The sequence below is a fragment of the Cricetulus griseus genome (genome assembly GCF_003668045.3).
Source record: "Cricetulus griseus strain 17A/GY chromosome 1 unlocalized genomic scaffold, alternate assembly CriGri-PICRH-1.0 chr1_0, whole genome shotgun sequence".
NCBI lineage: Eukaryota > Metazoa > Chordata > Mammalia > Rodentia > Cricetidae > Cricetulus > Cricetulus griseus.
This window is the reverse complement of record NW_023276806.1, coordinates 147,563,463-147,586,154: the sequence shown is the minus strand read 5'-3', so window position 1 is coordinate 147,586,154 and position 22,692 is coordinate 147,563,463. Positions and strand designations below refer to the sequence as shown.

At 35.1% G+C, this 22,692-nt stretch overlaps 1 protein-coding gene across 1 annotated transcript in view; it reads right to left on the bottom strand.

Annotated features, from left to right (window-relative positions):
- Positions 1-22,692, bottom strand: part of Ptprq (protein tyrosine phosphatase receptor type Q) — a 181,533-nt gene that overhangs the window by 11,773 nt on the left and 147,068 nt on the right. Inside the window, exons 35-39 of the mRNA XM_027392465.2 lie at positions 21,968-22,096; positions 11,107-11,133; positions 10,360-10,441; positions 6,801-6,891; positions 2,507-2,583 (exon numbers count right to left, since the gene is read on the bottom strand). Of these exons, the coding sequence (XP_027248266.1) occupies positions 2,507-2,583; positions 6,801-6,891; positions 10,360-10,441; positions 11,107-11,133; positions 21,968-22,096 (406 nt within the window). The remainder of the gene's footprint in view (positions 1-2,506; positions 2,584-6,800; positions 6,892-10,359; positions 10,442-11,106; positions 11,134-21,967; positions 22,097-22,692) is intronic.

Here is a 22,692-nt window from a genome sequence, read left to right as displayed (position 1 = left end):
ATAATTAGAAAAAGAGTGTGAGTTTCATGGCCTGTTTCAACTCCCATCATCATCACTGACCCTAAATGGCATTATTTTTACAGCTGCCTTTAAGTTAGTTTCTAAGATTTGGCTCTGAATTACTAGCCATGAAGTATAAAATGTACTGTAACTAAACACACACTACAATAGAAGTAACATAGATTCATTAGGTGCTTCTGAGGTAACACACAGTGTGATTAGCTGCTGGCACACATTCCTCTTCAAACCTGCTGCAGCCTTTAGGGAAGGTATTTTTGTGTGCTACTATGTAGTGCTGGAGTAGAACCTGAGTCTTCCGCAAGAGCCACAGGTGCTCATAACTACTGAGACATTTCTCCAACACTTGCATAAACCACCTTATCACTTGCTATTGGTTGCCTACTGACAACAATAACAATTAGAGATAATACTAGAGATTCATAAACATTACTGTGTAATCTGTGTACTTATGCTTACTAGATTCTTCTCTCATACAATACATTCCAACCACATGTTCCCCTCCTTCCATTCTACCCAGGTCCCTGCCCCCACCTCCCCCTCTCCCAGATCCACTCCTTCAGAAAAGACCAGGATTCTGAGAGACAACAGCCAAACAGGAAAAAAAAAAAAAAAAAAAAAAAAAAAAAAAAAAACAAGATACAATAAGACAAGGCAAAATGACAGGGCAACCTAATAGGAGGAAAAGAGTACCTGGAGTCAGAGACACATTCTTACCATTAGGAGTTCCACAAAACACCAAGCTAACATTCATAAGCATATTCAGAGGACTGGGTGTAGACCCCTGCAGGCCCTGTGCCTGCCACATCTGTCTCTGTGAGCCCATACCATCTCCTGTTTGACCATTTGTTTCACATTTGAAATAACATTACAGAAATTAGGTATTGATTTGGATCTACTTATTGGCAAGTTGAAAATAGTGTGATGACTTAGCTTTGCCCTGTTCTATAACACTGTGAGGCATTTGAACAATAAGACAGTGGTTATATTTAAAAATCTAGATATCTAGGCATTATTGCATGAATTGGGACTTCTATAGGCTGTAGGGCCTAGCCTACAATTAAAGTTAGTAAGCATAAAACTTCTGTATAATATGTAGAGAAGAATTCTATACCCCAAAGATTCAGTCATTTGATGAATGAATAAAACATTACAATAGTAAATTCACATGGTCATTTCAGTAGAGATCTAGCATCAAAACTGGATGAAATCCATATCTTCACTAAGCCATCCCTAATACATGTGAAGAATTCTTCACTTCTCCATTATTTGCTCCATTGACAATAAGACCCAATATATGATCATAATTCCAGAGTCAATATTGACGAGTAAGGAATTATAATGAAGTCTACACACACACACACACACACACACACACACACACACACACACACACACACACACACACCACTTTACAGAAGTTTGGAAACAATGAATACAATAGAGGTATGTTTGACGTAATGAAAAGGATGGACTTCAAATAAATAGAAGGAAGTAGCAGGTTAGTAAGAAGGAAAATACCTAAGAATTGGAAAATAGTATAAAACTGGAGAGTGTGCATAGCAGCGGAAACCTTTGAGTATCTGTAGACTCACAAGGTGACAATGATTAATCTCCCCACTCCAGCTAAAGCCAATAAGGAAAAAAAAACATAAAGGGACTAACTTGAAATTGCATAATAGAGCTGTTTAGAGATAATGCCATCAACCTTAGGAGAAAATTAATGAATTGGTGTCTGGAAACACTAACAATTAATTCCCAAGGATATTTAGAAAACATTCGAAGGTGAATGTCACATTAAATGAACAAAAGGGATCTTCTCATTATAAAATTGTAAGAATGTGTCAGCCGAGCTGCTGTTCTGGATGAACAGAGGTGTCTGAGAATCAGTATAGTGAAGAATACTGGCAGAACAAAGAACCACAGAGAAAAAGAGCACTAGAGAACAAATTGACTTCATTCAGTTTTCAGTCTGACTCAGTAAGATTGATTATCTCTGATATGCCAGAGACTACACTGAGTATGTCACGATTTTCCCCCATGGTGATTCATGTGTGTTTACTGAGTGGCTAGACAGAGTATACATTTTACATCATCATCATTCCTTTGATGGATTCTATATCTCAAAGGGAAAGGTATATAACAAGTTTTTATATTGTTTGAACGTGACTATCAATTTGACTGGTACTTCATTGACAGAGAGACTAGTTGACCTTGTGGTCAAAGAATACATTAACAAAGTTTGTGAAATGCTGCAAAGGTCAGGTAGAGTAAGAAGAAATGTTCTGTCTGCACAAACTGGTGAAATAAATAATGAATTAAAACCAACATACTCTCACTTCTGAAATAGGTATGCATCAATGGTTGCTATTAAGAATACAGCATTTTCTATTCCATAGTGATTTAATGAATTTTTTGTCTTAAATATTTAAAAATTTTAGTATTCATGCTCCATCAAAATATATTATCTATGAAAATAATAACTTACAGAAATATAGCTGGCATTAATGTAATCTGATCCTGGAATGCTTGCATCAGCTATCAGCTTCACTCTGTTATTATTGTCTTAGGAAAGAAAACCATAAATCATAATAGGATTTTTAAATTGGTAAGACATTTGTCCCGTGAAAATAGTATAAAAGTTCATGATGTAATAATTGCAATTCATATATGACTATAACATTGAAAAAACATTCCCTCATGTCCTATATTTCTACTACACAAAAATACCAATTAATAAAATATTGCATGTATTTCTAGAATTCCTACACATATAATTACAAATGAACTACAAATGGTGTGCCATATACTTTCTGCTGAAAACTGATTTATTTACTTAATCTTTTTACACAATAGTATCTAGTGTGTGTGCAGCATTTTAATATATCATACCCTATTTAATTGTGGCTTAAATTGATCCCACTTATTATTCAATATGCTACAAAACTGCATTTGTACAGCAATTGCCAAAAGTAAAAATCCCCAAATCACAGGTGCACCTTTCATATTTGAAAGATACTGTCTAATTATCTCTTAATTTTACCAGTGCACACTCTGAGAAGTTCTTTAACATTTCTTAGGGTGTTCATTATGCTAATATTCTTATTTTTTACAAGTTCATTCATAGACTCTTCTGAAACTTGAATGTATTTTTCTAGTTTACATTTCAGTATTTCAGACTTCCTCATACTCATAAATTTCAAATAAGTGAGATGTAGGTTTATCTTTTACTATTTATTATTATCTGCAACAAAATAGTCCCATTTAAAACATATTCCATTCTTTTTCCTTGGTTTAAAATATTACTTTTATCATGTACTAGATTATCCATATATTTAGGTCTAGTTTTAAACCATTTATTGTTTCCCACTACCTGCCTAGTCTTTCTTTAACATAAAATCTCTAGCTATTTTTGTTGAGTTTATTTTAAGAAATACCTTCATCAAGTAGATATTCTCTACCTAGTAGTAATTTTTTTCCAAAAGAATTACCAGAAATTTTCTTGAGAATTTCTACTAAGTTGTTTTATAACTTGATAACTTTAAACACAGGAATCACAAAGTATCTTTGACTGAATAATTCGGAGGTTTGACTGGGTTGTGCAGCTAAGTGGTCTAGTACTTGTTTACTTAGCTTTTGTAGGGCTCTGGGCCATCAGCACAGGGAACAAAACAATAAAGGCTTTGTGGTCTTCATGGAAGATACATTAGAAGAGGATTGGCTGTGAATTCTTACACAGTCTTGAGTGAACCACTTAGCTTCTCTGGTTCTTACTGGCATCAACTGTACCATGCAGTTATAATATTTATTTTGTATAACTCTCTTGAAAAAAATGTGAACGCTTACTGGAATTATTCATTATTATTCCCATGTTCTCCAATTAAAGCATATGACAATATTAATTATTTAAACTATTTTAGTTCTATTGTGGGAAATTATGATCAATGCATTGAAGTTCGGAGACTCCTAGTGTTTAGATAAATTTCTACAAATTCTTTGTGTCAGTGTTACTGAGTTTTTTAAGATCTGCCTAATGACATTGTAGCTTGTCTTGTATTCAGGAGGGGAAGCCATCGGGCTGCTATTCACTCAATATGCCTGTTTATAACAAGCCGAGTCATTAAGACGCTAAACTTTTTCTCATGGTGTTGGGGTATTAAGGTCAGAGTGTCCTGTCAGACAGAGATTTGGAAATCACTTCTGCAAGTATTTGCTGCTAATTCTAGTATCCCAAAGCCCTGTAAGCTAATATCTTCCAAAAGGCACTGTGATATTTGAAATTCTCCTTCTGACATTACTCAGGGGGAAACACAGCACTACTCAAAGCTGGCTCAAGCAAAACTTCAGATTCTATTGAACTATATTCAATAACTATGAAGAAAGACATAGCTTTCCTGTTTTATGGATCCTGGGCAAGCACAATAGCAACACACAGTTGCTTACCTAGTGTTTGTGTATCTATGTCTGTGTGGGCTTGTTTGTGAAAATATACTGTCCTTCCTACAGACATGGCTGTGACATTACAGATGAACTTCTAGCCCTAGCTAGAGATGGGGTCTTTCTGTCTTAGAATTCAGTGCCCTGAGATGTATCACAGTCTTACCCACTCAGAAAGTTATTAGCATTTAAAAGGAAGTGATCAGTTGATTACTAATCATAAAGGCTATCATTTGCTGAATGCTTTCTATGTTCCAATGCTGGACAAAGTGATTTATGTGACCTTTTTTTTACCAAATCTATTTGCCTTACAAGGAACAGACAGACACAAATAGTTTGCCGGCAGTCACAAACACAGGCAGCAACAAACAGAGCTGCATCTCAGGAAGTCTCATTATTTTTGTCTTAGCCTCAGAATGGAGGTTGAGATATTAATTCTCTTTGCTCCTTTTTATTATTCTGAGTCTGATCATTTACTTCTATCAACCACTCTTGCTCCTTTCCCATCATAAAATAGAGGCTGAGGGCATGAACTTTCTTTCCACCAAAATGGGGACTAGATTAATAACTAAGATCTTCATTACAAAAGAATGAAACCTCATGACAAACTATGGAAGAAGTCAAATTTCCATACTTTAAGTGATAAACTTCTTAGAAATCATACTCATTTGAGTGACTTTATATGACACATTGCAAATTAGTCCCTATTTTCTAATGCAACTAGAACTAAATACTAACCAATTTGTGGTAGTTGCCTTTTGATAAGAGTATAATATTTATTTACACAGAATGCCACTTAAATAAGCATGTTGCAAGCAGTTTAGAAGAAATTTAGTGCCAATACTTCTAACAACACGGACATTCCCACTTAAATTTAAGTTGTATCCAATTCAAGTTAATTTTCCTAAGGTTAGAATAAAAAGCATGTTTGAAAAGTTCATGACTTCACACATTTAGAGATTATCAGTCATATTTTTTACTTCTCAAATCACAGTTTGTCATCTTGCTGCTGAAGTCATTTTCCTCTAATTTGTTGTTGCAGAAGAAATCTCCAGTGGATTTGCTTTTTGCTATTTGCTTTTCATTCTATTCTACTTCCTAGACACTGCAGGTTGTGTGGTTTGTAACCTCTGATATCACAATCCTCTAAATTCTGAAGCCATCGTGATTAATTTATCAACCTGTGTTCTGGTTCCTCCCATTTAAATTTTTTGTTTTTTGTTTTTTTTCGAGACAGGGTTTCTCTGTGTAGCTTTTCAACCTATCTTGGCACTCGCTCTGGAGACCAGGCTGGCCTCGAACTCACATAGATCTGCCTGCCTCTGCCTCCCGAGTGCTGGGATTAAAGGCATGCACCACCAATGCCCAGCTCCCATTTAAATTCTTTATGGAATTACAGTCTCCTCTAAGTTAACTCTTCCCTAGATAAGGGGCTGTAGGAATTTCCTCATTATGTTTATTTGTTTGTTTGTTCAAACACTAAACTTGTGCATATTGGAAAGCCTTCTGTGGATAAACTATATTCCCAGTTCTTTGAGAAACATTTTTAAAGATCAAGGCAAGGCCTCACTACATTGCTAGCATGGGACTTGAATTCCTTTGATAGAGGAAGCTGTTCTCAAACATTCAACTTCCCAATTACTTGAGATTACAGGGCTGCATTACCCAACCATGCTTCCCAGTATCTACTGGAACAAAGTTTCAGGGCATCAATATTATTAATTTCTTAACATAAAATGTATTGGATCAGAATTCTATTAAGCAGGCACATGTATTCAAAGGCTACAAAAAAAAGACATATTAGTAACACAGGGTTATCAAATCCTCCTCTGTAAACCATCATTAATTCTGAAAACAGTAACACTTTATTTTCCTTGAATTGAAAAAATGGTGCACTTCTGTCTCTGTACAGAAACAATTCCAGTAAACATGCATTGACTCTAATCATCAATTTTTATTTTGTAAGGCATTTTAATGTTCCATTAGAGTACTGTGCTCTTAAGGAAATCTAATACACAAAGCTAAGTGTGAATTTCGCTTCCCTTTGAGACATGCTCAATAGGAAGATGTTAAAAGACTTGAATTACAAAGCTAAAAAGCAGGTCAATCTACAGTTTCTTGCACCTGCATAAATGAACCTTGTGTGAACAAACTGAAAACCATGTAAATTAACTTCAGTAATTAGGAACAAAGCAAATGTGATACAACTTGAAAGTCACCATTAATGAGGTGTATTATTGTAATTCAATTAATGTGGAAGAAAACCGTAATGAAATGCAAAAAGTTAAGATGCTGGGCATTTTAACATACTTCATAATCAGAACACAAATGAGAATAGCACATACATGGTTTTATGTTTGGAAAGCGATTTTTTGCTCTGTTCCAAGGGAGATCAGCATCAGTTGAAGAAAGATCTTGAAGAAATTTTGGTAATTCCTGTGAAAACAAAGTTGTTGCAAAGTTTTACTTGGTAAATATGAAATTGTGCTTAGTGAAGTACAATTCCTTATTTTACACCCTTCATCTGTTTAGTTTGTGTATGTATGTTCACATGTGTGTACATCTACATGTTGGAGGATGTTGTAGGTGTCCTTCTTGAGGTACCATAGGCCAATTTTATTTTATTACATTTTTTAAAACAAAGTATCTCTCATTGGCCCAAGGCTTACCAAGTAAGTTATACTGTCTGGTCAGCTAGCCTCAGGAATCTCTCTGTACCCATGTCCCCAATGCTGGGATTATGAACTCCTGACAAAATAGGACAGCTTTTACATAAGTTCTAGGCATCCAATTCGAGCTTACAGGGTTGGCCTACTGAACTATCATTCTAGCTGTAGATGGTTTTTGGTTTTTATTTATTTTTAATTTCATGTCACTGGTACTGGGGATTGAATCCTGAGCCTTGTCTTTGGCACACATCTCTATTGCAAAGCTATTCTCCCAGGCCACATTTTAGAAAAAAAATTAATTAAAAATTCCTATCCTACATATTGGAACAGGACCAAATGAATAGTAATGATTTCCCCCAAATGTCACCATTACTACTCTGAATGATTTTTATCAGCCAGATTATGGCTTTCCCTTGAGACAATTTCACTGAGCTCTGGGGGGCACTAAGGTGCCACATGCTACCCACAGCTTCATCAGGTGCACACAACTGTTACTTAATATGTTAATGCCTCTTTAGAGGGAAGAAGGGAGTTGAATGATTTATTTTTTGTTTTTTCTCCCCAGACAGTGTGATTTCATGCCTATTAATTGGTGCAACCCTGGTCATTTTGAGAAGATGTCAAAGGTCACTACCGCACTCTGTTGGCCTTGTTAAATTGATAGTGGAATGCAAAGGTGTGGTTTAGAACGATCTGACACAGATGAAGGGTTGGGTTGGGTTGGGAAGACCTACTGTTGACATTTGAAAGAAAAAATTATGCAGTCTGTCTGTCTTGCTCTTTCTAATGCATCGTTAAAGAAGCTGGTGAAAGAAAATGTATTGATTATTTAGTTGGGCTGATGAGTGCAATTCATGAAATTATTCTAACTTCTGTAAAGATAATAAACTGTGTTTTCCATTTTAATGTAGTTATAAGTTATTTCTTTTTATTCAACAATTCTCCTTTCTCCCTTCCACTAAAGAAAAAAATAATTCTGAAGAGTTCCTTTCATATGGGTATATGTCATGGGCAAGACAGGGTATAAACAACAAGGCTTATAAATGTTAACAGAATTAAAAGACCCCAAATAGCCTCCCTGTAGTAAGGTTTTAGAAGTATTGAAAGGGGCATGGGAAGGAAAGGTGTGGTGGAAATTGACTTGAAAATGATACACTCTGGAATTATTTCACATACAAGTTTCCATTTATAGTTTTAAGTAACAGTAGCTTTGGTAACCAACACTCGGTCACCAGGCTGATAGTTTGAATACCATCATGATACTGGGTGGTCTTATTCTTATTAAGACACAGAGACTCAGTGATATTTGGGGGGTAGATCTGTCTGTTCCTGTTTGATGTCTTCTCCGTGGGAACAAGATGAGAAGATTACTTGGCCTTCTTCATGCTTTTGTATTTATTCATGCTCTCTCTGGAATAGTTCCCCCTTTATCTTTTCATTGGGATTCAGCCCATGCTACACTTTTATTAGTCTTTCCTAACTAGCATTTAGCATTGATCCTCACATCTTTATGCACATCTCAATCATGGTGCATTTGTCCTGTTTGAAACATGTCTCTCATCTCCACAGTTCTTACTCTAATCTGAGTTTATGTGTGGTGGAGATTACCATCCTAGTAACTGATATTTGTGTCAAGCACTTTCCAACCATTTTGTACATGAATACATGAATAACTTCAGTATTCTCAATTCAGTAAGGTTGATCATATCTTTTTAAAAATGAAGACATTGAAGGGCAGAGAGATTAAGTAATTTTTCTAAAAACATTTAGCTTGTAAATGCTAAATTGATGAGTACCAATGTGTCAAACACATTTTGTGCCATAGTACAAACCCTAATAAAGAACTAAAGAATAAGAAAATAAACCTGAGTTCAAAGATTAGTCAAAATTGTACATCCAATAGGTATGTTTATTATGAGATAAAAATCTAGATATTAAAACCTTAATAAAGCATTAAAATAAGAATGATTTGGGATTTTTTCACTTGTTTTATAAAACAATTTCATTCCCCCCTCCAAAAGCTAGAATTTTTCTTAAAACATGAAAATACATTTTCTAATATGGCTACTTATCCACTTAGTCATGAATAATTCAATTATGTTTGCTCCTATTCTAATAAAATTATTCTTTACCCCTGAAAAATTGAAATTTCTTTCTATATAAATGCTAAGGGGGCTTCATGGTTGCCTTGATTTTGCTAAGTCCCACCCAGTAATACTAAAGAAGCAAAACCAGCAAGCAGCAGGGGGAATCCACTCATCTTCTCACATTCCTATTATTTCTCCCTGCAACACTGAAATTGTACAATCCTGAATTATCTCAGCCAATTGTCTGGTTCTTTATCCAGACATTCACCCACTAAGAAATTCATGAAAAAAAGTAGAAACAGCCTTTTGGGTACACTATGAAATCTACTTTGCTTTCACAATGTAAAATAATCATGTCATTTGATAAAGTACTTGGGAATCTCAAAATAAATTACCCCTATAACCTTTATGTTTCTAAATAATTTCATTTTAATTGATACATAATATGCAGCTAATCAATAAAATTTTATAACAAAAACATGAGAAAATTGTTTAAAAAGTGAAATTATTTTCAACTTTAAAATAACTTCAACAATGAGGTCTTAGTTTTACATATCTCCATGTAGGATAAAGCATTTATTTAATAATAACTTAGAAATAGAAAATATTGGCTGTAGATATTACTTATCTATACTGTAATACTTCTAGAAGTTGTCATATTTGCAGTGTCTACAAATGTCCTGCTTTGTTTTCTGATCATTTTACATCAGAAATGCATACTAAGTAGCACTCATTATATTCAGTATTCAATATACTTCTACTAAAATGCAACAAGCAATCATTAAGTGCCTAAATCTAACACAATTATTTCAATGTAAACTACATTTACAGTATGATCTAAAGTTCATACACAAATATAAACTAATGAATCCATCATTCTGCCTTTTCACCTCCATCAGGATGAAAGAGCAGGGATCTGGGACCTGAAGAAGATCACCTTCTCCTAACACAGTAGGTGAATACTCTGATGAGGTTGCGCCAGAGGCCACCCAGGGTAACATTACTATCTAAACAATCAACCTGGTAATTGGGTATTGATTATCAAGGCCAGAGTCCTTCATGGCCTTGCATGCTTAAAATGGACATGAAATGTGACACAGGAAACTACCGGAGGTCTTGTAATGTTGTGACAACTGCTGGTAACATACCGAAAATTCCTCTTGAAACTTTAGGTTGTTGTTTGTGCAAAGCTCTTCAACATGTTGCAGGAAGGATTTCTTGCTTATTGGCCTCCAAGTAAAGAAAGGTATTAAATGAAACTGTGTTAGCTTGTGTTCTTTATCTTAAAGGAAATCTTGGGCACTGATTGCACTATTAACATTTAAGCAAAAAGGACACTGTAAAACCCCAGTCACATAGTCCTTTAAAGTCACCCTTCCCTGTTTACAAGAGGAGCTTTTCCTCTTTAAATTCACTTTCTTTGAATTCATCACACAAAATTCTTTCAATTTTTCAGTGACTTCAAAGGAAAGACTTAGTATTATTTTAATGAACAAAAGTTTTCAAGTAAATGTGAGGGCATGAAGTTATCATTGACTCTTAAATGCACATAATATCTCTTTGTCATAGAGAAGAATTTTGCACATTACAAGGTTTTAGAAGATATAAAATATTGCAGTGACCTCATTCTCATAATGATATGGCTTTTAAGCCCAAAGGAGTTTAAATATCCCCATATTACTTCCCAAGTTAAAATACAGACATGCAGGCTTCACCCCAGAGAGAGAGAAAGCATTTCTCCAGTTACCATGCAATTAGTCATGCTTTTATGATTTATATCCAGCTTAAAGGCTTCACCAGCAAACATTCAGAAAGAGAGCCACACATTAGGAGTCATTGAGCCAGTGAATCTAAAGTTGATATTCAAAATGAAGGGGAAAAGTTCACAAACTTACTTGATGGATTTTCTATAACTAAGTAACCTGCAACAGAGACCATGTTAGATGTATTGTGAGTGGGAGTGATGGTTCATTCTAAAAGACTTTGAGATTAAAATCAGAAAATGATAGTAAACCAATAATGTGTAAGTACATTATGGCAGTTTTATTTTTAAAAGATGATATTGCGAATAAATATTTTAGCTTCTCTTCCAGTTACAAAGGTAGCATTATCATTTAAGAGAGTACATTAAAAGCAGGCCACCTTTTAATATATTTTATAGAACAAAGAGTTAATAGAGATTCAAGAAGTATTTTCTTTATTCATGAAGAGTATGGGATATGGTAAACAGAAGTTGTTCAAAATTACATTATATCACCCAAATTTTGTTTCATGACTGAAATTTGGTTACTATACAGCCATAACAATCACATTTCAGCCATTTCCACTACTTTATGTACATTTTTGTGACAGAACATTGACAAAGTGTGAAACATGAAAATTTCAACAGAAAAATAGATAATGCCACACACACTTAGAGATATGTTTCCTGTTAAAAATATCATGCACAACAAATTTGCACTGCAAAAAAACCCACAAAAGGCACAAATATATACACAAACAAAATGCAAAAGGGAGCCTTTTCAAAGTTTTACATTTCTGGTAATATTACAAATTATTTTACAATAAGCTTCAAGTAATAATATTTCTTGGAACAGATATTTCTAAAGTCATGGATACATGAAACAGAATAATTGGATTGAAGAACAAACAAGACATGATGACTAACTGTTGTGAAAATGATCCCAAAGACATGTGTCCAATGGGGAAAATTGGAATCAAAAGGAATACATATTATGACAGAAAAAGATTTAATTGAACTTATGGGGATGATGTAGCAGGTATTATGAAGCTGGTTATTAGAATTCTAAGTCAGTGGTGGGTATGTCAAAGAGAAAATAGCCTCCTACTTTCTCCTGGTGGTTTGAGCTGGTAGAGCATCCTTGCCCCATCCTCACACCAAATGTGGAAGAGACAATGCTGCAAAGGCTGAGCTGTGCTTAAGCTGGGAAAGCTGAGAAGTTTCTCACAACAGCCTAAATTGATTCCAAGAAGGCAACAGAGAGCTCTTTAGCATAGTTTCAAGGACTCAGAAATGGCTGCTCGAGTCGTTCAACCAGAAAAACTTTGATTTAAATGGAGAATGCAAAATAGAATGGCTGAAATATATCTATTACTAGAGGTAATAGACATATGCTGTAGAGACAGGTGTGAGGGTCCATGCCTGTTGGAAATGCCTACCCTCAGCAAAGACTAGCAAGAAAACAGAGAGCAATGAGCTTGCCTCGGAGTACTTCCACCCCTGAGGCTACAGTTGGCACACCTTCCATGCTGCCCTGTTCTTTAAAAATAGGCTAGGGGCCGGGCATTGGTGGCATACGCCTTTAATCCCAGCACTTGGGAGGCAGAGGCAGGCAGATCTCTGTGAGTTCAAGACCAGCCTTGTCTACAAGAGCTAGTTCCAGGACAGCCTCCAAAGCCACAGAGAAACCCTGTCTCGAAAAACCAAAAACAAAAAACAAAAAAAATAGGCTAGGCAAATCTTGATTACCTGCACTTGAGAAATGACTGGGATCTTTGCATTTGAGACATCCATTTTCACCATACTGCATGGAAATGGAAATTCTTGGTCTGAGTGTAGATGACAGATTATTTACCTGGCAGATCCAGGCATATTAAGGCTGTACTAGAGAAATTTATTTTACTTGGATAATTGAACTCTGAGATGGATGCTACTTTTTGGGAAGTCGTGAACAAGAAATTAACAAATACATGTTTGTGGAAGGGATATGAAATATGAGCAATATTAAGTATAAATAAGCAAGACCTAGAAAAAAGATAGTCTTATTCACATTCTTACTTTTTCAGTAATGAGCTCTATCCTTTGCTTACAACTTATAATTAAGAAAAATATTATTCTAAGGTCATTTTTTCCTCAGTGAAAACTTAGAAATTTGCTTTAATTTTACTCTTAATTTTGCATGAAATATTCCTATATAGATTCTAATTTTAAATTTAAACCAGATAACTATGAAATTGAATAGATATTTGTGCATTCATGCCTCATTATAAAATATGATGGTCTTTTTTACTTTAAATATTGCTCCATCATCAGCTATGCTATCTGCAACACCTCTCTCTCTCTCTCTCTCTCTCTCTCTCTCTCTCTCTCTCTCTCTCTTGTGTGTGTGTGTGTGTGTGTGTGTGTGTGTGTGTGTGTGTATGTTGGAACAGGGTTTCTCTGTGCAACCCTGACTGTCCTGGGCCTCGATCTGTAGACCAGGCTGCCCTCAAACTCAGAGATCCACCTGTCTCTGCCTCCCAAGTACTGGGAATAAAGGTTTGTTACATCAATACCTCATGAGCAGGTTTTTTTGGTGTGTGTGTGTGTGTGTGTGTGTGTGTGTGTGTGTGTGTGTGTGTTTGGGTACTGACATTGACCACAGATCCACCTCACATGCCCTTCCTCTATCCTCATATTCTTCTCAGGGTCCTTCATCCTAATTCTGTGTGTTTTATCCACATCCAAATTCTAATTGCTTCTTAATATCCTATTCAAAAGTTAACTCCAGGTGGGCCTCATGGCACAGTCTAGAAAATAATGTCTTCTTTCTGTGCAATCTGATTAATAAGAACAATAACTTTCTACTGTGTGCTGTAGATATTTTAGTTCATATACCAAGTATGTGTACATTTATGCTCATATATACTTGACAGTCAAGACAGGACTAACACTCAGCTTACTTTATCATCTTCATAACCTTATTATAATAATAATGAACCTATTATTAAATATTATTGTGAAATGATACTAGAATTGAATGGAATTTTATCACTCAATTGCAACGAAAATGAAATTTTAGGGGGCTATAAACTAATACTTGAAATAAGTGGTCATTTGATTTACCAATAACAAACAATCAATTCTAAATAATTCCCCTATATTTTTTATATTAACTCTCCTAACATTAAAATACAGCAGCTGCTAGACACTTACAAAGTTAGAAATGGAACAACAAAACTGTGTTTGCCTTCTCAAGTGAAAAGAAAAGAAACTTCCTAGGTATGGTGGGACACACCTGCTATAGAAGCACTTGGGAGGTTGATGCAGGAGGATCTCAGGTTCCCTTCTACAGCCCCACAAATGAAAGAAAAAGAAAGACAGAAAGAAAAAAGGAGGAAGGAAGAAAGGGAGGGAGGGTTAGACAGAGGGATGAAGGGATGGAGGAAGGAAGGAAGGAAAGAAGGAAGGAAAGAAGCAAAGAAGCAAAGAAGGAAAGAAGGAAGAGGTGGACTCTTATCTGGCTTTATTTTCTTTCTTATCACTTTATCTAAACTCAATAAACTTTCTGTAATTATTTTTCACAATTATCTTTATATAACATAAGCTTCTAAACTGCTAAATTTTACTCTATACTTTTAACACAATTATATATAAATCAAAATTTGAAATCTTTATATAAACAACTGAAAGAGAGAAGGTATTTTAGAATATATAGGCAGCTATCTCACATAGAAACCCGATTCCTCCCTCTTGTTACTGTCTGTACTGCCCACATTTCTCTGACTCCTTAGCCTCTTTCTATGGCTAATTCGATTCTCCGATGCTGTATGGCTATATTTCTATCTTAGATGCTATTTGCATAATAAAAATAATAGCAATATTAATGATTAATAGCAAATAATAAAATAAATTTAAAATTTATTTGTCTTCAAGATCCTGAACTTTTATTTTTACTAGAAAACATTAATTTGAGAAATGTATGGTGACCAACTGGAGAAAAACTCATTGACACGTTTATCATAGAATAATTGAATTTCTTTTAGGGAACACTAGTTGTATAGACCTTAAGAAACTCACTGAGATTATGGGTAAAACCCAACAATATTAGTTCCATAGTGATGCTTTTATATGATGTGATCTAAGGAGGCACCCATGCTCAAGTAAAAAATTTTTTTTAATTAAAAAATTTAAAAACTTTAAAAAAAACATTAAGTAGAACTCATTTTCATCTTGGATAATACTCATATTCACTTCTGGCAGTGAAGATAACTTTCAAATTATATTCAGTTCATTTAGGGGATAAATCGAGTTTGGAATTGGCCAGATTTGACCACTCTTCAATATAAAGGGCTAAATACTTTTATTGCATACATCTTTTCATTACATAAGTTCTGGCTGCCTTAAATCCTGTGTCTTTTGGTAGAAAGAGTATTATTTCACCACTGAGCTCATTGCTTAGAAGTCTATCAAAAACTTAAATTCCTCTCAGATTACTCTTATGGACCAGAGAGGAACCATTTATTTATGTTGGCAGTGGTGATGAAAGACCATATTGTCAGGGCTCAGCTTTCCCTCAAGACCAATTAGCAGAAATCTACAGGGAATTAAACTATAGTCTTTATAGAGATAAGCATACAATAGAAGTAGAGAAACTGCTCAAGTCAGCATTTAACAGTGGTGCAGGACAAACTGAGAAATTTGTTTTTCCCCTTAAACAGCTCAATAAGGTTAAAAATAAAATAAATTATTGATTTGATCCAATATATGGATTGTACATCACATCACGTGCTAGCTATTCAAATAACAACTCAGAGGAGACTCCCCAGTAGAACAGTCAAATTAAATTTTCTAGGTTTTGAGAAATACTAAGTTTTATGTGAAATTATAAGTTTTTTGAATGTTTTTATTTTATGTATTTCACCATCCCTAATTATTCCTAGGGTTTTATCTGCCACTTTGATGATATTCTGTCACTTGGGCAAAGTATCATCAGTCATGACTTTAGGTATTTCTTGATTTCCTTCCTAAACTAGGGTTTTAAATCTTTTTTGTGGCTTTGAAACAGTGCTCTTTCAAATGCTTTCTGTCCTTTTGCCAAAACAGCCAGCAATTGTTCTGTGTGTCTCAACAAAATGAAAAAGATTCTGAGCATTGTCTATTAACACCAATTCTAAAGCATCATCTCCTAAGGGAGGCATAACCTCAATCAAGGAGCAATCACTGGCAGACAGGTTGCTCTTCCTCTCAGTTAGGCAAGGGGAATGGCTTCTAGATCAGATAAGAAGGCAGCCTTCACCCTGCTGCCAACCAGTTGAGGTGAGACTTCCTGCATGGCAGGCATACACTCTCCTTGTTTCAAAGCCTCTCTACATGAGCACAATTGAAAATAAATTCTTGACAGATGTTTTATTTCACTAACCATGGGCACAGGTTATTTATCTCAGGAGCAACTAGACAGGAGCAGAGAGTAGTGAGGAGAACTGTGGACAGCTGTGTTAAGATGTGGTGAGTGTCCTCAGGGCAGATGCAATGGAAAGGAAGCAGAAGACCTCACACTATGTAGAAGAAATCTTCGGGCCTGTGCTATCTGCAAGGGCTGCAGGTGAACAATGGAAGCCCTGTGTCAGAACTTAGGAAGCACCACAGAAATCATATATGTGAACCACTAGCATTACATATGGATGGGAAAGAGTTATGTGAAAACCGATTCACCCAAAATATCAAGCTCATCTCTTTGATGGGCAGGACCCAGTCTTCACCGATTCTGGGAGAACTTCTGAGGTACAAATTGCAAGAAGGGAAAACAACAACATAATTATTTTATTTTATGACGATGGCAAACATTAACTGGAGTTAAATTAACCAGCCAATGCACCATGAATCAACAATTGCCAAAGGTCAGCTTAAAATGCTGGTTGGAAATGGATAGTATATGTGTAATGTGATCAATGAATTCTTTAGTCTAAGAGCTCATCTTTCATTGACAAGTGTTATGTCACCAGAGAAATTCCCTGAAAATAAAATGTTTCATAAAATTTCTAATTCTGTCCATGTTCCCTGGTTAAACTTCAATAAAACAAAGTTAGTTTTAATTTGAAAATATCAAATGTTCCTAGAGTAGAAAAGGCCCATTCCCTTTTACTTTAATAACAGTGTATATTATACATTGTCAAGTAGAATGGTATGAGTCCCGGTGTCATATTGTCTTATGCGTTATGGAGACTAACTCCTCTTTAATAGGTTTGTAATTTTTGAAATCAAGTGCCTTTTCAGCCTCTGCTTCCATCAAACAGTTCGCCTCTAGAGATTTATTATCTCTAGAACTCTAATTTAACTGTGGGCCATCCCTGATATTACTAATAATATTATTAATAACTTCACAGTGCTATACTTGTGCCAGGTCACAATTGGGACTACCAAGCATTAGGGTAGTTCCTGAAAGTGCATGTGGTTGGTTGCCTACTGGTCAGGACGAAATTAAAGTTTCATAAACCATAGTTAGAGAACAGAGGACAGAAAAAGCCACTGAATTGGTCCTTACAGACAGACACCTGCACTTGGAGAAATGGGCTTGTGTGAAGTATGCTCCATCAACATATGGGAAATTAAATCTTGTATCAAAGAGCTATGATAGTAGAATCAGAAGCCTGTGAAAAGAATCTAGATAAGAAGCTGATTTACCATCAAAACGATCCAACATAAGAACACAACATATTCATAGGACATACACATTGCAAGACAATGTGTGTTTTGGTGAGAATTTTACCATAGCAACAGCATGCAGTCTTAGAGAGAGCACATCACAAGAAGAAAACATTTCTTTTCTTTCTGGCCTTGGAAAGAATGGCATATTAAGCAACAAAAAATGCTCAATATCATGTATTTTAAAAGAGACAGCACACCACCTGGCAAAATCCAAATAATCACAGCAGAGCTCTGCATTACCACACAACTTACTGGATGACAAAAATCTCCTTGCGTCTAAAGAAAAATGAAGAGTATCTGGAAGTAAAGATTCATTATTCATTTAGCGCATGGTACTATATTATCTTCTACTTGCCACTATGGGAACATGAGCATTGGTTATCATACTGTTAATTTGACTTGCAAGGAATTGTATTATGTACTAGGGTATTTTTGCCACTGTTTACAAAAGGATTTAGAATAGATGTAAAATTGATGATCAGAATCTGTCCAGCAATGATGGCAATCTATGTGCAAACAATTTTACATTTAGTTTCTTGTGTCAATTATGTTTTATTTTATTTTGAAACAGTGTCTCTCCATTTAGCTCTGGTCCCCCTGAAATGCACTAGGTAGACCAGATTAGCTTCAAATTCAGAGACTACAGAGATCTTCCTGGCCTTGCCTCACAGGTCTCAGGATTAAAGACTTGCCCTACAAAATCCAGCAGGTATTTACTAAAGTAAAAATCAAAGTTTCACTTCTACATTTTTCTAGTGTTTTTTAGCTTTTCCTACACTAAGAACTTGCTTATAAAATTAGTAACTATTATGCTTTTAATTTTTATGTGTGATAGTAAAGTGGAATAGTTCTTTTATTTTACAAATGCAAGTAACAGTAACAATACGAAGTGCATTTTGATATATAGATTACAAAGCCTATTCATCCAATTATATTATGTATTATATTAAATTATATTTATAAGTAATGTAGATGTATCTAAGGCTGCAAGATAGGTAGATAAGCTCTATTTTATTTACTTATTTGCCAGGAATTTTTTCCTTTCTTTTCTTCTCTTTTTTATTTTGTTTTGTTGCTGTTGTTTAGAGACAGGATTTTAGTAAGTTATACAAGCTGGCCTTGGAATTCTTACTAAAGAAATAAAACATTTTCTTAGCACATCTCTTAAAGTTGAGTCAGTGAGTACTAGTTTGTATTATCTTACTTCTATAGGAAAGAAAAAGCAAAATGTGGAGAATGGATCCTCAAACTCTTTGTGTCATAGAGTGGAATATAATTAGTGAACATTCATATAACAAGATGAGTTTTCAAACATAAGCACACAGTAGAATACATAAATGTTAAACAATTTCATATGAAAACCCTCAAGGCTACAGGATGATGCATTACTAAGCTTGACTTTGTTGAAATCAACCACATAACTCCTCAAAATTAATACTGTCTTTACAGACTAGTGCTTTCTCTTGGACAGGTGAAAAGATACAGCACTGAGGATAATTACAAGCTCTCTTGAGCAAGAAAATTCTGGCAGTTTGGAAGGATACCCTCATGACCTTGGTAGAAAACACATGGGAATTGGGTAGATTTCAAGGAAACTGAGTTCCTTCCTGCAGACGGTTGCCACTGTAGAAGGGAAAAAATTTCTCCCTGAAAATTTCTCCACAATTTAGGAAGAAAACCTGATGTCTTTGCCTCTTCATTTCCAGAATTAAATTGTCATTTCTGACTTGGAACATACCAAGATTGTGAAGCATGTCAAAGACTACAAAGGTTTTCAGCACTGCACTGATGACCAGCTCCCATGCAAATGTGTCCAATGCACTAATTTTCAGTAATTAATTTTTTAACCTTGTCTAATGTGTTAATGACTTTACTAATGTAAAAATTTTAATGATTTTCTGTATTAAGTCCAGCAAATCATTATTTATTATGGGTCATTGGTACATATAACTCTTTTTGAATTGTCTCAGAATGAATGGGACATAACCCTGTGGAGGACACACAGCAATGGATAAAAGGGTACGAAAGGAAGAGGGTAATTACAGAAGTTCAGTTGGTCCACAGGGAAGATTTTATAATATAAATTCAATAGTTCTGCACACAAAATGGTGAAGTTAAATGAATGAAAATCAATATCTTCAATTTCACTATTACTCAAATAATTTCTGTGACACAGAAATAACATATACTTATAATATTTTGCTCTTTTGGGGTTTTAACAAACATCAAGATGTATAGATAAAATAGCACAACACAGGAAAATTAATAAAGAGCCAAAGCCAAATAAGACCACCCTTGAATTGTAAGTGCACACTAATAAAGAATTGGCAGAGACCCGGCTCACATTTCTATGACTCAAATCCTCTCTGTAGCTGCCAAGATAGTCATTACCAGAATAAAAAGTCAAAAAGAAAACTGCAGTTTTCTAGTTGTATTTAATGCGAGGAAGTAGTGAATGGTCATGCTCTGAAAACACACCACATTTAGGAAAGTAGGCCGGCATTGACGTTCACTGTCAGGAAAAGTGACCTCAACAGATGCTTCTTCTCATGTTAACTTTCCTCCTCCGTTTTATCATATTGAACTTCTAGAGATCTGCTTACTGTGGATTACTATGGGTTCAATAAAACTGCTTCCAAACAAAATCAAAATGGCCATAAAGAACTGTTGTGACCTTCCTGCAGTTCACATCAGGATGGTGGGATTCTGCTACATTTTTTTCAAGCAGCTAAATTTAATGTCACTGAGTGATTTGAGGTTATTCCCTTATACACATTCAGAAGGACTGTGGCCAGCCTAGTCCTGTGGAAGAGACACAGGAATTGAGTAAAGAGTTCAGAAAGAAAGAGGGCAACTGATAGTTCAGTTGGTCCAAAGGTTCTTTTTTCTTTTATTCTTTCTTTCTTTCTTTTTTTGTTTTTTGAGACAGGGTTTCTCTGTGGCTTTGGAGGCTGTCCTGGAACTCACTCTTGAAGACCAGGCTGGTCGAGAACTCACAGAGATCCACCTGCCTCTGCCTCTGCCTCTGCCTCCCAAGTGCTGGGATTTAAGGCCTGTGCCAACCCTGCCTACAGGGAGCATGACCTCTAGAGAACCAGGAGGTGTTCCAATAATAAGGCTTACTGTGGAGGAGGTGCTGGGAATCCATTATTCTCTTACATATAGTTTTGTTTATATAAAGACAAACAAACAAGCTATATACTACTAGGTAATATACAATTCTACACATAAGCCTCCAGAATGCCCTCCTTTAATTGAAGTAAAATTTAAACAATGATCAATATCTAAAAGTGAAAAGGTTACCCTACACATCAAATGTCCTTACAGTGTAATGATACTGAATGACTTTCATTTCCTAGGGTTTTGAAGGACCTCCCAAGGTGGTGCAACATGCTTACAAAACTGATCTATTAAAGAAAGACCAAGCTTGATAGGTAGTAGCTTCAAATTATTCCTGATATTTAATATTTTAATTCCATCTTGTAAAAATTAACTTTTAAAATGTCAAGAGGGCTTTGCCATGCCTTGGAGTAATCAATGGATTTATAAGAACCACATGTTGTTTGAGCTCACAAAAGTGTAAATTTAAGAGTCTCCTGACAGCTTTTGTTAAGTATTTGGGGAATTATCTTGTTAGACAAGTTTTTAAAATTTGCTAATATTATAAACAGTATATATGCTTTTTAAAAGATTTAAACAGTATTTTTTAAAGTTAAGTAATTAGGCTACAATGACGTCATTCATTCAGCACACAAGTTGATATGTCTCTTCCTAATGGTAATATGAATTTACTTTGTATTAGTTTCTAAATTCTAAGTAAATTTAGAAATATAAATGTCATATACAGTTTGGACATTCATGTAATTTTATGCTTAAATAAAGAACTATGAAAAGAGCTTTCATAAATGACAATAATGGTATAAACAACAACAAGCTTTGAAAGCATAATTAAATTAAACTTATGATAAGTATTTATGGACATTCCCAGAAAAATCCAAGTTAGAGAATCTAATTATATGAGAATAATTATGAAACAAAACACTAAAGATTTAACACATAAGAATATTTCATTTCGGGGGAGAGGAGGGGGGAGTCTTGTTTGAGCAGCATAGTCCAAGGTTCATACTGAACTCAAAATATTGGGAAGATTAATTGAGTCTCTATACAGCAGTGAGAAGTGTGTAGAAGACGGAGGTTAGCCTTTGAAAGAAGATCTCTGTGACCTGTGTAAACTGGAACCCCACAAACACTTCCAACAAGCATAGGTCAGAAGAGGGTCATGGCTCCAGGCCCTCTGGACCACTGCTTGCCCAGAGGAGTGTGCTCACCGCGTTAATCTCTCGTCCTTCAGTTCCAAGTCTGCCACCGTGATGAGCTGGTCCAGCTTGAATTTAGTATCGATAATCTCTGCCTCCCGAGGAGAGTATGTACCACCTTCTTTCTGCTTCTGTCTAATTCTGAAACAAGGGCAGGGCAATCATTGCAGGAACTATCACAACTATCACAGAAATATGGCAGATTAGATACAGGGTTTTCTTTTGTTTTGTTTTTTTTTAAGAAAAACCATTTAGACAAATAATTTTTTTGTTCCATGTGTCCTACCCATCCTACCTTTATCTGTCCCCTCATTTTGACACAAAAGGAAAATAAAATGGAAATAGCTAGGGATTCTGAATATCTGTGTTAAAACAAACAGTTATTGTTTCTTATAATGGAACATTTTACACATTTCAAATATATAAATTGGCTTTTAAATTGTCTCATTTAATTGATATGGAATTATGAGATATAAAATATTATCTCTATTTTATAATCAGAAAACTCACAATTAGGCTCAAAATTGGATAATATGACCCTGAAAACCTATCCAAATTGTTTTTGTTTTGTTTTGTTTGGCTTTTGTTTTATATTTTATTTTATAGTTTTGGATGGCTTGAAGCTCTCTGTTTAAATCCTCTGGCCTTGAACTCATAGAAATCCTCCTGTCTCTGCCTCAAGACTGCTGAGACTAAAGAAGTTAGCTCCCACTGGTCCAAAGTCTTTTTAATTTAAG